At 36.8% G+C, this 15459-nt stretch overlaps 1 protein-coding gene across 1 annotated transcript in view; it reads right to left on the minus strand.

Moving 5' to 3' along the window:
- The window catches only part of agbl4 (AGBL carboxypeptidase 4), a 764316-nt gene that overhangs the window by 327713 nt on the left and 421144 nt on the right, over positions 1–15459 (minus strand). Inside the window, exon 5 of the mRNA XM_066692363.1 lies at positions 14590–14806. Within this exon, the coding sequence (XP_066548460.1) occupies positions 14590–14806 (217 nt within the window). The remainder of the gene's footprint in view (positions 1–14589; positions 14807–15459) is intronic.

Here is a 15459-nt window from a genome sequence, read left to right on the forward strand (position 1 = left end):
GGAAGATTGTAAGAGTGGAGTGATATTAATATTCTACATTGCATTTGGCTTTGACCCCAGTGTTATAATTCATATCATTACATAACCGTGCCAAGCCAGAGTGGCTAAACTAGTAAAAGCCTCCAGTGCACAGGTTGAACCCTGCAATCCAAACAGTGTGATTCCCATATGGGTCATAGCTGACAGTGACATGGATTCCCTATAGGGACGACATACACCTGGCCGCTGGGATTGGGTGGGCTTGAGCGGGCCTAGGTCTCTTCATCTTGCTGCACAACAGTGACCTATTTACCTTACTGGATGCCTGTGAGTCCAGAGTGTTATCAATGAGAAAACCATTGTGAAAACATGTTTTTGTAAAAATGCTTTCAGAATAAAAACTATTAAAAGATGAATTACTGGTAGGTTATTTTACTATAGCACATGAGGGGTTGTAAGACATACTTGAAAATCTGAAACTTGCTGTTCAGAGTTACAGATATTGAATATGCCGTAGCAGTAAAAGGTTGATTTAATCCATCTGAAGTTGTTTAGCAGTAATAAGACGTGGCAGAAATCATTACAACCGTGACTTTCAGTGAGAATTGTATCCCATTGTTAATAGGCTCCTGTCTTCTACAGTCTATCGAACCATTCAAAGAACAAAGCCTACATTGAGTGAAAGCAGGTGCTACTTTCTTGCCTTTGTTCTTTTTTTTCTTGCTGTTTTCTAAAAGTGCTCCTCATCCATTTACAACAAATTAAGTTCCCCTGAAATTGAAATTCAAGCCTGGCTGCATTTGGAAGTTGAGTAACTCACAATATTTTTATTTTTTATTTTTAGTATATAAAAAAGGCCGACTATGTTTTCCAATTGTGCTATATTTAGGGCAAGCAACAGAAAGCAATTAAGCTGTCAGAACCGTGTATGTTGACATATTTAAAAAAAAAAAATCAACACTTTCAGAAAACAATATATTTTATTCCTTTGCTCCCCTGGCTCTCATGGGGTTTTGAGCCTGAAAGCAAAATGAAACAATGACTTTCACATGAGAGTCCTCTGTCTACACAGTCCTTAAAGAGCACTACTTTGTAAATCTGCATTGGGTACGGGAGACAGGCAACTGCTCAATGTACTATAGCTGGGGACTGGGTGTTTTTGAGTAATTCAGGGAGAGAGCTTGGCTGCCAAAGTGTGTGTTGTACCCAATTCAGAACTTATTCTCAGATAGCCTTTTGCTTACACCCATTTCCACATGTCAACATGTCTCTCTTACCATTCTACAGCTAAGGTGTTCTTACACCACCTTACCCACTTCAATATCAGACCCCCCACCTACTTTCCTTGATTTTGGATGTGCAAAAGTCCGCTTCACATTCATGTTGGTTACTTGTTTACTTGCTACTTCTCCAAATTAGTACAACCAGTGTTCCACTGATGGGAATCATGGTTTAGATGTTGATTTGCCAGTCGTTGAATGCATACATGAATCAATAGTACATTTAGAAAGGCATTTAAAACAATGCATAATGCAGCATCTAACGCATTATTCCTCATGGAGTGCAAGAGTAGATTTCAGTTAACCTGAAAAGAACCCTTAAATATGCCCTTCAACACAGGCACAGCTCCATTGCCTGCAATAACCCTTGCATGCTTGTGCTCTGTGGGATGTAGACTGTACCAGCTATGCCTACAGCACAACTTAGTATTAAGGCACTAAGGGGACACCAATCTTTAATACATAAAGAAACGTGAAATATATTGGGATATATATATATATATATATATATATATATATATATATATATATATATATATATATATATATATACAGCAATACATTCATTTGCAATTTGAGATTTAGCAAAAAGGTTAAAAAAATAGTGGATAGAGAATTCAGATCTATCATAATGTCATTATCTTTGATGCAGAAACTGTCAGATCAAAAAATGTATGGGATTGTGTAAGAGTTGGTGTGTTCTGGATGGATTATTGTCCTTAAACAGCTCCAAAGAGCTTTCATCACCAATGAACGATGCAGACATGTAGTCATCAGCCTTCAGGTTTATTAATTACAACACAGAAGCCTTGGACATTGACTTTTTTATAGTTAGCACAGGAGGTTGGGAAGAGACTGAAGAGATCCATCATGTCCTGGCCTAGGGAGAGAGCTGAGACTGGAGCCATATGTTGTGTCTGAAAAACAGAGCTCTGCCAGACTGGAGGACATGGGGTGATCTCCTCCTGTCAATAAGCATTTCACACCTCACCTTTCTTCTCTATGGCCTCTGTATACAAAGCAACCTGCTCTTAGGAAACTTTCATCCTCTTCAACAACTCCTGAAAGAAATATTTAGCTAAGGTCATTGAGTTTGACGGCTGTAAAAAAGCCACGTTGATTAGTGTTGTGTTGAATTGTACATCAAAGAAGATGAATGGCTTCCTTTGTCAGTCTGCAAACATGAGCATCACGTCCCAGGCTTGTAACAGTTTATGACAATATCTTTCAGTTAAGCAGCTGGAAAGACTAAATCATACTGACCCCTCGGCCCTCAACTTAATCCAGTAGCTTAGACTGCTGTTCCTCATTTATAACCAGTTGAGTATATTTTCTCAGGGTCTAATCAATCTGTGTGACAGTCTCTCTGCTGTATTATGGCTATGTTTCCTATCAGTCCACTTTCTATACACTGACAGGCACCATTCAGCTCAAACCAGAAGGTCATACTATCTCCCCCTAATCCAGATGCCAGCCCAGTCCTCAGGCTTAACTCTTAAACTATACTGACCAGTTCAGCAGTCACTGCACTTCTGACTTTAATTAGACAATTTCAATGCATCTGCATGTCTTTGACTTAGAAGTCACAGAGCCCCATTCACTTGAACAACTATACTGAGGTCTGGTGGTCACACTGGTCTACATAAAAGGGCCCTTTGATTGCATGGGCTTGGTTGATATACTTTAACACCCAATTGACTGGATGTAAACTTCTGCTCCTCCTTGCTATAAACTGACACCAGCACTGGCTGCAACTTGACTGTTATATGACAAGATCAATGGAAACACCTAATTTCCCCAAAGAACTAGAGTGCAAGATCATTATCTCCTCTTTTATAAAAGGTCCAGGGACTATAAACATAATTACAGATTTTTTTGGTACAGACTCAAAAAAGGCCCTTCAGACTAAAATTCAGTCCACACTCATTATGTTATTGGGCACTTTTTATAATGCACATTAGCAGGCGATGCAGATGATAATGGTTTCGATTTTTAGTATGGCAGGATGTTGAGGAAGAGATGCTAAAGAACTAGAATGAAATGGTTCCTGCAATTGGTTTCTCTTTAGGGCCACTGTGCTCTGAAAACCACTATTATCAAGCTTCACATTACCGTATATGTAGGAATATTAAATAACTTAATAGGGTCCTATTTTTTGATGTGGTGCATCATTTTAGAGCATTTTAGCACAATTATGCTTCACCCTGACTTACAGGTATAACAAGATTGCTTTATTGAGTTAAGATTGTTATTGTTAAATCTAGAATGTTGATACATTTGATGATACAAATAAACATAAGAATGTTTACTAATGTGTGGTAGCAATTCAACCCAACATTTGGTAGCTTGTGACTTGAATAATTTAGCTTCAATTATAAGACGTTTGCTCCAATAGCCACAATTGTTTGTTTGAAGAAGTGGGTCCTGTTTTCTGTACTGGATGCCTTTACACTCAGTTTCCATTAAGTCCTTGTATAATTGTTGATCTTGAAGTGGTTATCACTGGCTGATCCCAGTTATTATTATTATTATTATTATTATTATTATTATTATTATTATTATTATTATTATTATTATTTAGCTTGACCATTAACTGTGAAATAGATAAATATTGCATAATTTCCTTGGCCTGCAACATAAACAATATTAATGATAGATAGGCACCCCAATAACACACAACTCCCAGTTAAAAGCACCTATCTGCTATTTTAGCCAACCTACAGAAGAACAGGAATCAATCTGTTATGTAACCTCATTTCACAAATAGAATAACAATTTTCCCAGTCCCTCTTCTCTGATCTTTACAATCAACAACTTGCACTACAATCTGAATTTGACCTTCTCTCTTCAAGGAAGGTAGAACTGCTATTGATTAAATCTTGGCATGCAGTGTACAAACACATAGAGATAAGACTAGCAGTCTGCTAGTGCACCATCTTTATCAGTCAGGAGCTTCTCATCTTTCTGCACAAACTGGCCACATGACAAGGTCCCCCACAGTCACTGTACTTGAGTCCAGTAATCATTAAACAAAAGATTTTCCCTGTTCGACGTAGCAGATGGCTACTGACCCTTCTTGGAGAGACATTGTTTTGCTCAATCCCCCTAAAAAAGAAAACAATCTCTGAAATCCAGCTGTTCCATGTTCCAAGGTAACTGCTCTATATGTTTTTGCTACTGCAAGCAGATAAGCCAAAATGGGCTAAATATATTAAATCTAAAATTAAACTACATCATATAAATCTTACGCACATAGATCCCAGCAATGCTCTGTAGAGACCCTTAAAGCATATACCATTACCTCACACCTGTTCCCTTGTCTACACCTATCATTAATAAATACATAAAAAAATATTTTGTCACCTCTTTTTATTCTGTGGTCATTTCCTTTTTAATCCCATTATTTAACTTTTTTTCCCTGTCTGATTGCGTTAGATATTACTATTTTGACTTGCCTTTTTTTCTATTTGTGTGGCACCTGCTAAAAGCCCAGTGCACCTTGCAAACACCTGCAAATTACAGACATGTTGCTATTTTAAATCAAGGCCTTGCTGCTGTAAGTGTTGACATGGTGGCCTAATGCTGGTTTCCCTTGGAGCTTGGGTACCACTGGCTCAAGAGAGGATTCGTTCATTATTATTATGTATTTATTTATGTATTTATTAGTAGACACCCTTATCCAGGGTGACATACAGTTTACAAAATAAACATTTTAAAGCATTACACAATTGTAGGAGTACAATCAGTAAAAATGCAATAAGCATTCATCCTAGTACATAAAGCTAATAAGTCATAGGTATGTGCTAAAGGAAGGGGGAGGCACAATAAAATTACAGAAGCCCTAACAAGTACTTAAGAGCATAAGGAAGCATAGTTAATAAAGTACAAAACAGCAAGAGTGTTGAGCAGCCCAGGAGATAGATGACAATAACACAGGCTGGATTAGAGATCACCTTCTACAGTGGATTCATTTTTCAGGATGCATCACTCAGGAGCCAAACACTCAAGGGTGTTCAATCCTGGTCCGGGAGAGCCCCTTTCCAGCAGGTTTTAAAGGTCACCCTCGTTTCACCAATTTATAAGTATTTAAGTATTTTAGTATTTCATTCTGATCAATGAAGCAGGTGGTTTGGTAAATTCAGTCCTTTAGAAACTATTGGAGCAACTATCTGAATACCTGAAGCCTCCTGAATGAAGATTTGCCTTGGTTGACTTGCTTAATTGGTTATTAACTCACATGTATTTCCAGTATTTAGAAATTGGTGATTTAGGATGACCAATAAAATCAAGTGGATTGGGGCTTGCTGGGACCAGGATTGAACACCCCTGCCTGGTTTGGTGTTTTAATTGCTCTAATAAAAAGACAGCACGAATCACAATTATTGACACATGACAAAAAAAAACACTTTCATCCAATTCATCCATATCAGGCAAAGCAGTCTGAGCATTTTCTCCCAGTCCTGCAATGTCTATATTAACATCCTGTGGTCTTGCTCAAGTAATGATAATCTTAATTTGTTATATCAGTGTTCTGCCACTATTTATGTTCCTCCAGTAGTTTTTCTACTAGCTCAGTGAAGCTCAGCTGGTGAATATGAATTAAGTGTTTTTTCCTTCATGAAAACTCAATAAATAATTTAAGATAAATAATGGTTTTCAGCTATTCCTTTGATATCAGGACATAAGAAACAAAACAAGTTGTGGTGTAATAGCTTTTGACTCCACTATTTATTCCAGTGCCAGCATTTTCAGCTTGTGTTCTGCTTTATGTCTTTAACATTTTAACAGACAATTCAAAACATGTTCTCTTGGTTTAGTGCATGGCTACATGTTTTTGTTCCTCAGATCCCATGCTCCCATTATCATGCATTTACAATAGCATTTGACATTGTATTTTCATTGTGTCCGGAAAATGTCGTAAGAGCTGGGACATGTATTTGCAAAGAGGGGGCACTGTTTTTCTCTTTTCATACATGCATTATCATTTGAATAAAGTCCACCATAAAGTGGGGGAAGTCTTTGAAAATGCAATTGCAATTGGCTTTGGCATTAACCTTTTAATATTGTCAGCGAATGTGCATACTAGTATATGAAAATGCATGCATAAATGGAACATGATTATGCAATTGTGGGATTGCATAATGATGTTACATTTTGCATTAACATTTAAATTAAGTCCTCTATATGCCTCCATAGAATAGGTACACCTGAGCTTTATTTAGCAAATATATTTTAAGGCACAATCTGAACACTAGAGGGAGGAAAAGATAATGGTGACAAGGAATAAAAGAAAGAAATGAAAACTACCTATATAAGAAATAACCACTGCCAGTATATGTTGAATTCATAATTAGTGGTAAAGAGCTTAGAAGCCTGAAGTACTAAGGACACAAAATTATGTAGGTTGCTCTGCAAGACAAAGTTATGTTTATTCCGAGATGAGATAGATTATTTTCTTTAATTCGGAACATACTTCCCCCTTTTTTCACACAATTTGGAATCACAAATGAGCCGACTTGGCCCACCACTATGACCCCCTGCTACTTCAAGAAGGATGAAACACAACACATGACCTATGAAAGGTATGTTGTTAAAGTCATCCTGTACATTTCATACTTGAAGGCAAGAAAACCCACAAACCAGCTATTACAGAAATCGGAGGATCTGATACAACTGTAACTGCTAACAACCTGAACCCGCAGACGCCCAAGAAGCCACAGATGTCAGATACACCAGAAGTGATCAGTGTGCCAATTGTGGAGTGGAGACCAGCTTGATCCAGATGAAGTATTTCAGAGCCCTGTGTAATAGATTTGCATTTGTTCTGTTTTTGGTCTCTCTCTGTCTTAGCCAACGCACAGAATGGAAAATAAACAAACAATCTGCAACCATTGTAATTGCACCTGCTGTGGTCCTGCGTCTCATTTGTATCACAAGACATCACCAAAGATCCAGGAAAATAAAGTAGAAGTGAAAAATACAGAGCCCGTATTTGTCACATTATTAATTTTCATAAGGGCAACGTTTTTGGTTAACCGGTTTCTCAAATAAAAGCCACAGCTCTTCAATAAGAGACTGAGCTATTCTACAGAAATAGGTATATAGATTACAAGTGTCCACAATAATTGTATCTCCAAAATGGTACAAGCGTATCAATGAAAATGTATTTGAAAGAGACAGGCCCAGCTTCGAAAGCTGACAACACACAAAGTAAATAAAATAAAAATATAAGATTATAAATGCATTTTCAATTTGTTAAGCCACATGAAGAAATATACACTTTTTAATTATAATTGATTTAATAATCTTTTAATGGGTAGAACCTCTGTATTTTCAGCATACACTGCATTGGATCAGCTATTCAGTCATAAAATGTAAATAAATCAAATTAAAGCAGTTAGGCTTAAAAGACAAGTCAATGTTTTCATTATTCTCCTAGAGATGTCTTTGTAAAGATGTTGGAAAAGCAACATACATATATACATACAGTACATAAACAAACAAATAAATAAATAAAATCAATTTTGTTCACAGAAGCCTTTTTCATTTCTGGAGAGAAGTGTTAGTTTAGAAAGACTTAAACAGTTTGACTATGGGTTTGCAGTGCACACTGGAAAATCATTGAATTAAGTGCCAGAAAACAGGGGGGGGTTGATCATTGAGCAGAGAAACAAAAAAGGTATTGCATGAAAACCACACTGATGCAGCATGGTTAAACTTTGAAAATAAAAAAATAATACACAACCGAGCAAATCTGGAAAAGTACATGAGCTGGGTTTTTTTAAATTCATAATCACTCAATATAGTGCTCTCAGAAATTGTGTTCTGCAACCAAAATAAATGGTTGGGCTTCAATATTTGCAAGGCAATGGAAAGTAAGTAATACGAACATCAATCATTTACTTCACTATGTAGGAATATAAGATGCAGTATAGTAGAGATGGAGGGAAGACTGCTGTGGTTTGGACATTGAAGTTTAAAAGGAGCCCAAGTCATTGTTCACTGAGGGTTCCACGGCTGCTCAAAGAAAATTATTTTCAAATCAGATGTAGAAATGAGAAGAGACCATTCAGCCCATTTGGCTTGTTTGACTGCTAATAGCTCAGTGATCCAAGAACAACCTAATGTACCTGTTTACATTAACAGTATCCTAGTTATGGGGTACAATTGAAAACTACCATCAGTGATTATTATATATATATATATATATATATATATATATATAATATAAATACATTTTAAAATTAAAAATTGTGATGAATCCATATATTTTGTTTGCTTTTATTCATATAGCCAGTCTCAATTTGTACACATGATTAACACCATTTGTTGCAAAGGAATTACACATGAATTTATGAGGAACATACTGGAGAAAAGAAGACCCTTAATAACCATGAATCATAATGAATTCATACCCTCTTACTCACTTGCCAGGGGGTTGTGAAAAACATGAATTAATGTGTGAAGACATGATATATATATACCGATCAGCCATAACATTATGACCACTGACAGGTGAAGTGAATAACACTGATAATCTCATTATCATGGCACCTGTCTGTGGATGGGATATATTAGGCAGCAAGTGAACATTTTGTCCTCAAAGTTAATGTGTTAGAAGCAGGAAAAATGGGCAAGCGTAAGGATCTGAGCGAGCCAAATGGTAATGGCTAGATGACTGGGTCAGAGCATCTCCAAAACTGCAGCTCTTGTGGGGTATTCATGGTCTGCAGTGGTCAGTACCTATCAAAAGTGGTCCAAGGAAGGAAAAGCAGTGAACCGGCGACAGGGTCATGGGCGACCAAGGCTCATTGATGCACGTGGGGAGCGATCCAACAGACGAGCTACTGTAGCTCAAATTGCTGAAAAAGTTAATGCTGGTTCTGATAGAAAGGTGTCAGAACACACAGTGCATCGCAGTTTGTTGCATATGGGGCTGCGTAGCCGCAGACCAGTCAGGGTACCCATGCTGACCCCTATCCACTGCCGAAAGCACCTACAATGGGCACGAGAGCATCAGAACTGGACCACGGAGCAATGGAGGAAGATGGCCTGGTCTGATGAATCACGACTTCAAGGTGTTGACTTGGCCTCCATATTCCCCAGATCTCAATCCAATCGAGCACCTGTGGGATGTGCTGGACGAACAAGTCCGTTCCATGGAGGCCCCACCTCGCAACTTACAGGACTTAAAGGATCTGCTGCTAAGGTCTTGGTGCCAGATACCACAGCACACCTTCAGAGGTCTAGTGGAGTACATGCCTCGACGGGTCAGGGCTGTTTTGGCGGCAAAAGAGGGACCAACACAATATTAGGCAGGTAGTCATAATGTTATGGCTGATCAGTGTATGATCAACTTCATTTATTAAAAAATAATTCCATATGAATAAAAGCCTTTAAATCATTTCAAATTCACATACTTGAATTACAAATTAATTTCATTTGAATTCACAAGAATTACTTCATGTATTCATGTGTTTTTTCCTGTGTTTTACTATCAGAATTCATGAGGAATTAATGCCCATTATTGTAAAGTGTTACCTATATATGATATATGCTTTTCATTCTCTAAATTGTTTATATTTAGCAAACTTGGGCCATATGTATGAAACGTTTACTTTTGTGGTCAGTTTATACCTGTTTTTCCTAATGAGAATAAAACCTTCACAGTGCTAATTGAAGTTAATGTAAGAAATTGTAGGTAGCTCTAAACAATAGCACTATTGATTTGTCGTGATTTGTTGCTAGTGCTGATTTTTGATAGTGCTAATTTTGCACTATAACTGTCTTTTCTAAAACACCACACAGAACTCCCAATTCAAGATACTCATGGTTTGCCCCACCCCGAAATTACACTCATTTAATATGAAAGTAATATTGATTTACCCCATTCTGCTGTTTCAAAGTGACCAGATTAGGGTTTTTAAAAATGCGGTACCATAGGGTATTTGCTTTTCATCTTTTTAATAGTTTTATGAATGTGGGCCGTTGCCTTGTCTTTCACTCTTCAATTGCTACTGTACAGCTGGAAACATGTTTAATATGAGTTTTAGGCCCTATGGCAATATTATCTGTCTTCAGGCTCAGGCTCAGTGCGCTCTCATGTTTCTTGGTCCCTTTAGCATTCTCCATAAAGTGCTCCTTTTCACATAATATGTGTTCCTGATTATTCCATTAAACCATTTCAACCACTGTCATTTACTTACTTTGGGGAGGCATACACTCTGTGTTTGAAATGTAACCATCCATTCTCTTTTGATTCCATCTGTCTTTTATTCTACAGCTTTAACTTAAATCTTGTATGTTTTTCCAGATGTAAATAATTAACCAGTGTTTTTCATGTATAAATACTTAGATGTTTAAGATGAATATTTACAGTTTTAAAATATGTATGTATTTATCTTCAGTCTCTGACTGACAAACTAAATATTTAGTTTTGAAATAAATAAACATTTGGGTTAAATCTTAAATCTAGGACTCACAAACCAAATATTGAGTTTATATTTAACCAGAGACTCAACACTACATATTGAACTTTGAATTAGATATTTAGATTAACTCCATTTAGGTTAAATCTAAATCTTAAATCTTTTATCTGGGGTTTCCAAAATAGATATTTAGCTGACATGCAAATTAGTTAGGCTCATTTCCCACCCATCTGTGGTATGTCTGACTTCTCCCTCAATATCAGTAGGGTTGTTCTATTTGTAACCAAGAATAGTTACACTATAATCTGAATATTTCCACTTATTTTCATCTTTAAGGTTTTGCTGTCTTGCAGTAACCATGTTTTTGATCACTGCACCCTGATGGATTTCTCCTCCTCACTGTTTCTTGGTTATGTACAAAAGGCATATCACCCCTTGTAGGTATTTTGACAAATTCATAATCCTCTTAATCCTTTTCAGTTTCAGCTTACATACTTCGGATTGGGCCTTCCCAGTCTATTTGAGGAAGGGTAAGGTGCTCCAATATTATGGTCTTCCCCACAGTACAGCGATTTCTAATTTGATTGATCAGAAAAGGGGGACTCAGCTGCTGAGATGAGCTTCATTAGCATGTGCATAGTGGACATATTTTATGTACTAATTATTAAAGGTATAACTCCAGAACACAATAAAGCACATACATTAATTGCTAAAATGATATATTATTATTATGAAGAAGAAGAAGAAGAAGAAGAAGAAGAAGAAGAAGAAGAAGAAGAAGAAGAAGAAGAAGAAGAAGAAGAAGAAATAGTAGTGTTCAGCTGACCTATTTAACAGGGTTTGCTTTCTACGGGTGACAACTCTCATTGGGACTATATAGCATGGGGAGCTCCAAAGAACACATGATACAGGGGTTGAGTGTTACCTGTGAGGGAATGGACTTTATTCCATCAGAATTTTCCCTAGGTTCTTTTAATTCCCCCTCTTTAATGGCATATTGGATACTGGGGAATTCACCCCTGAAAATACAAAATGCAACATCCCGTACTGTACATCTTAACAATAAAAAAGACAATGCATGTGTTGGATGGGATCAGTGGTAAGACCTGTTTGCTTATTCGTCCAGCACACAAGTCATCAAATGGGGCTTTTATTGCTTTTCCCTGTGGCAGGTTTAGCTGCTATAAAAACAAAAATAAAAAATGAAACAGAGGGGGAGGGGGCATAAGGCAATATGCAATTTAAGTGTTTGTTATTATCCCAGAAGAGCAATTATAGCAGACCTTCCCCATTACAGGCACAGCTATGATCCATCTTTGCATTTTGTTGAAATGAGGCCATACAATTAAGCCTGATATTATTGTGTCGCTGTTTATAGGATGGAATCTGAGAATTTCATTAAAGCAGCAACCCTTGAGGCACTTTTGTTTTGATCAGCTTGTCTGTCGATCTGCTGCTTAGTCTGTCGTTCTGTCTCCATGCACTTTTGTCTCTCAGGTAGGGTGTATTTTTTTTTTAATCATCCCTCGGTAGTCATTAACAGTGTTTATGCTATTCCACAATAAACAAATAGCAGGAGCTGGAGTTTCAGTGTAAATCCTAATGAAACACAAGGAATGTCACATAGTCAAGTACATGCTCTCAAACGGCCGAACTTTGCTTAAAAGGCCAACCAGTGACCTCATATCAAGCACCTAAAAGCCTGACAAATAGTAAGAAAACCACAAACAACCACAGAATATTCCACAGAGGGTAGGAAAGTACAAGAAAGCAATAATTCTGCAATGGAGTATTAAAAGCCAAAAGCATTATTCATGTTCCAAGATTACTGTCACAGAAAATGATGTGTTCTTGTTTTCTCCTAATTCTATTGAGGATATTTTATTATTATGTAATATACTGCAGTTATTATTTGCCAAATTGAAGAGAAGCCCTGCTCCTACAGTTTAGAAGTGTGATTTAATTAAAGCATTATATTAGGGAGAGGGTAAAACTACATTCTCTGTACAGTATAAAACTACATTCTGCTCACTACTCTGAAAGGGAACAAACCTCTCTATCCATCTCAGAGGCTGAATATCTCCTGTATAACTCTGAGGCCATGGGAGGGCCAAGATCTTTTATGGCCCCAGAGATAAAGGTCTGCTCATCATTAAGCCACTGCAAGGGTGTAATAAGGTTCTGGATTACCAAAGCGACCGAACTGCAGATAAAAAAACGAAGAGACAAATAAGGCAATAAAATGTCTCTCTGCCTCTGCATACTAATCCCTTCTTTAGTTTTTTTTATTATTATTATTAGTTTTATGTCTTCCCGACCTGCATTATAAACACTGTTCACATGTAGCTGCTGCTAGTCAGACCAAAGCTGCTTCAGCACAGCACTGCAGGCAGGAATATTAGACATTGTCAACTGCTGAAGCAACCTGACATAGTATGTGCATGCGCTTGTGGGGGGGCAACATTTACTATAATGCAGAGAAACCCAATTGACATTAGATTAGAACAGTCCATTTACTCTCTGTTTTAATGGGCATGTATTCATTTTTAAGAATCGTGTAGTTTTTAATGCTAACTGTTAGTTAATAGACAGTAATTAATTTAGTTATTCAGTTTCAGCTCTTTTGAAGGGTTAAGATCTTGATAATGCATACATTTAAAAATAGATCTCCATATAACACATCATCAATTATCAATAGAGCAACATTATCTGTTGATGCATTTATAATCATTTAACTCTTAGCAGATGTAATTAATAAATATTCAATAGTAGCCTATGACCTGAATTTTTAATAATTTTAAATGTATGTATGTGTTCATAAACTTGTTGTTAAATTAACACAGGCAAAAAACGTGCCCCTATAAATAGTGAGACAACAGTTCAAATAATAAAAACAGGTTTTAAGATCCATTTATATTTGAATGAAAATCACAAAACTGATCCCAGCCATACATGTTTCAAGGAAAATGTTTGTTTGTGATTATTATTCAGTAAATTCAGCAATGATATCCTCCCTCTCCACAATGTACTTTTCACTTTCATGTGAAGTTTTCCTAAACATGTTAAAATAGCACAGGTTTTCCAGACTGCTGTGAAAACCAACTTTACAGTAAAGTGCCTCCATTTCGACATATAGCATAAAACCAGCAATACAACATCTCAAAACAAAACAGCAATACAAAAAAACCTGAGATTAAGAAATGTTTATTTTTACAAAAAGTGTATCTATATTTGAAATTCAAAACAATCTTAAGACCAAAGTTAAACAGCTTTGTTAAAACTAAGATTGAAGTACATCACAAGAAACTTGAAGTCAACAATTCTGTGTATCTTGGCCAGCAAATCAGTTCAGATGGAGATCTAACTTACGAAACCCAAAGAACAGTAAAAGTGGCATGGTGAAGTTTTTGAAGAAACAGTGCAACATGTAATTAATTTAATTTGATATCAATGGACAGGGTACAGCAGGAACTATATGTCTTTTAATATATTTTACAATGAACAATATTGTTCAGATCTGAACAATTACCAATTTGGCTGTATTTTCATGCGAGTTTCAGTCTTTCCAAATGCTGTGCTTTAAGTGACAGATTGAAATTGGTAAACCATGATTACAACAGCGATGTAACACAGAGGATTGCTCTGAGAATGCATTTCAAGCATCATGATTACAATGTTATAACACGATCATGTGAAAGCAAAGCAGCAATAAACACATAGACATATCAAAATTCGATTTGCTTCACTGTAACACCATGATGCTACCTTTGTCAGGGATTAAGCTGAGAGTTCGATGTAAAAAGATCTATGTACCTGCCGGATCGAGGAAACCACCATAATACAGCTTCCATAACACATCGCGAAGCGGATTCAAAAAGCCAGATGCCAACTTAGACACTCACCACACTGAGCCCCAGCAACTCCCTCTGCAGGTAGTCCATATTCCTGTGCTCCAGACTGTCCAGATAGTGCTGCAGGCGAGAGTAGGTGTAAGGGTAGCAGTAGGCAAACTGGTACACGTCGTCCTCACGGTCGAAGCAAAACGCGAACGACATCACATAGTTTTTGCGGTGGTCTGGGCAGCGATAGTAGTACACATTTTTTGCTGGGAGTCTCTGCCTGGAAAGGAAAGAGCAGAAGATGGGAATCAGTATTCCAATATAATGTTGCTGGAGGAGTTCACAAACAAAGGAAATATCATAAAAAAGCGATATAAAGAATAGCTTCAAAACTGACACAAAAACATCACCCCAGTCTAAACTAGTATACAGAAGAAAAGTTATAAAATGACATGAGTTATTTTGTAAAACATATCTTTTGCTGGCATCACTGGAAGTAGTTTACTGAACAAGCCTATTCATGGACAGCAATCACAGTGTATAAGAGACAACAAAACATAGATGACAATGGTTACAGTTTAATGTTAATAAGTTAAAACTGTTGAATGCTGCAATTAAATGCAGTTATTATACCATGGATGTTGCCATGGACAATGACACACACTCAGGAGGGCATCTCAATGTGAACACAATTTGTGTCTGTAAGGGATCATGATGTGAAGCTGTCATGGAGCTCAAATATATATCCACACTAGACTAGAAAAACTCATAAGCAAAAATTAACCTCTCTTATTCACCCCTCAATGATACAGTCCTTGTGTTACATCTCTGATAAATAATTTAAAGACAACAAACAGTATGAGCCCAGGCATCTGTATTGCTTTTAATGTTTGTAAATATCACTAATAACTAAATAAAAAAGCAAATACCTTA

Source organism: Amia ocellicauda, chromosome 19 (assembly GCF_036373705.1).
Source record: "Amia ocellicauda isolate fAmiCal2 chromosome 19, fAmiCal2.hap1, whole genome shotgun sequence".
NCBI classification, from domain to species: Eukaryota; Metazoa; Chordata; class Actinopteri; order Amiiformes; family Amiidae; genus Amia; species Amia ocellicauda.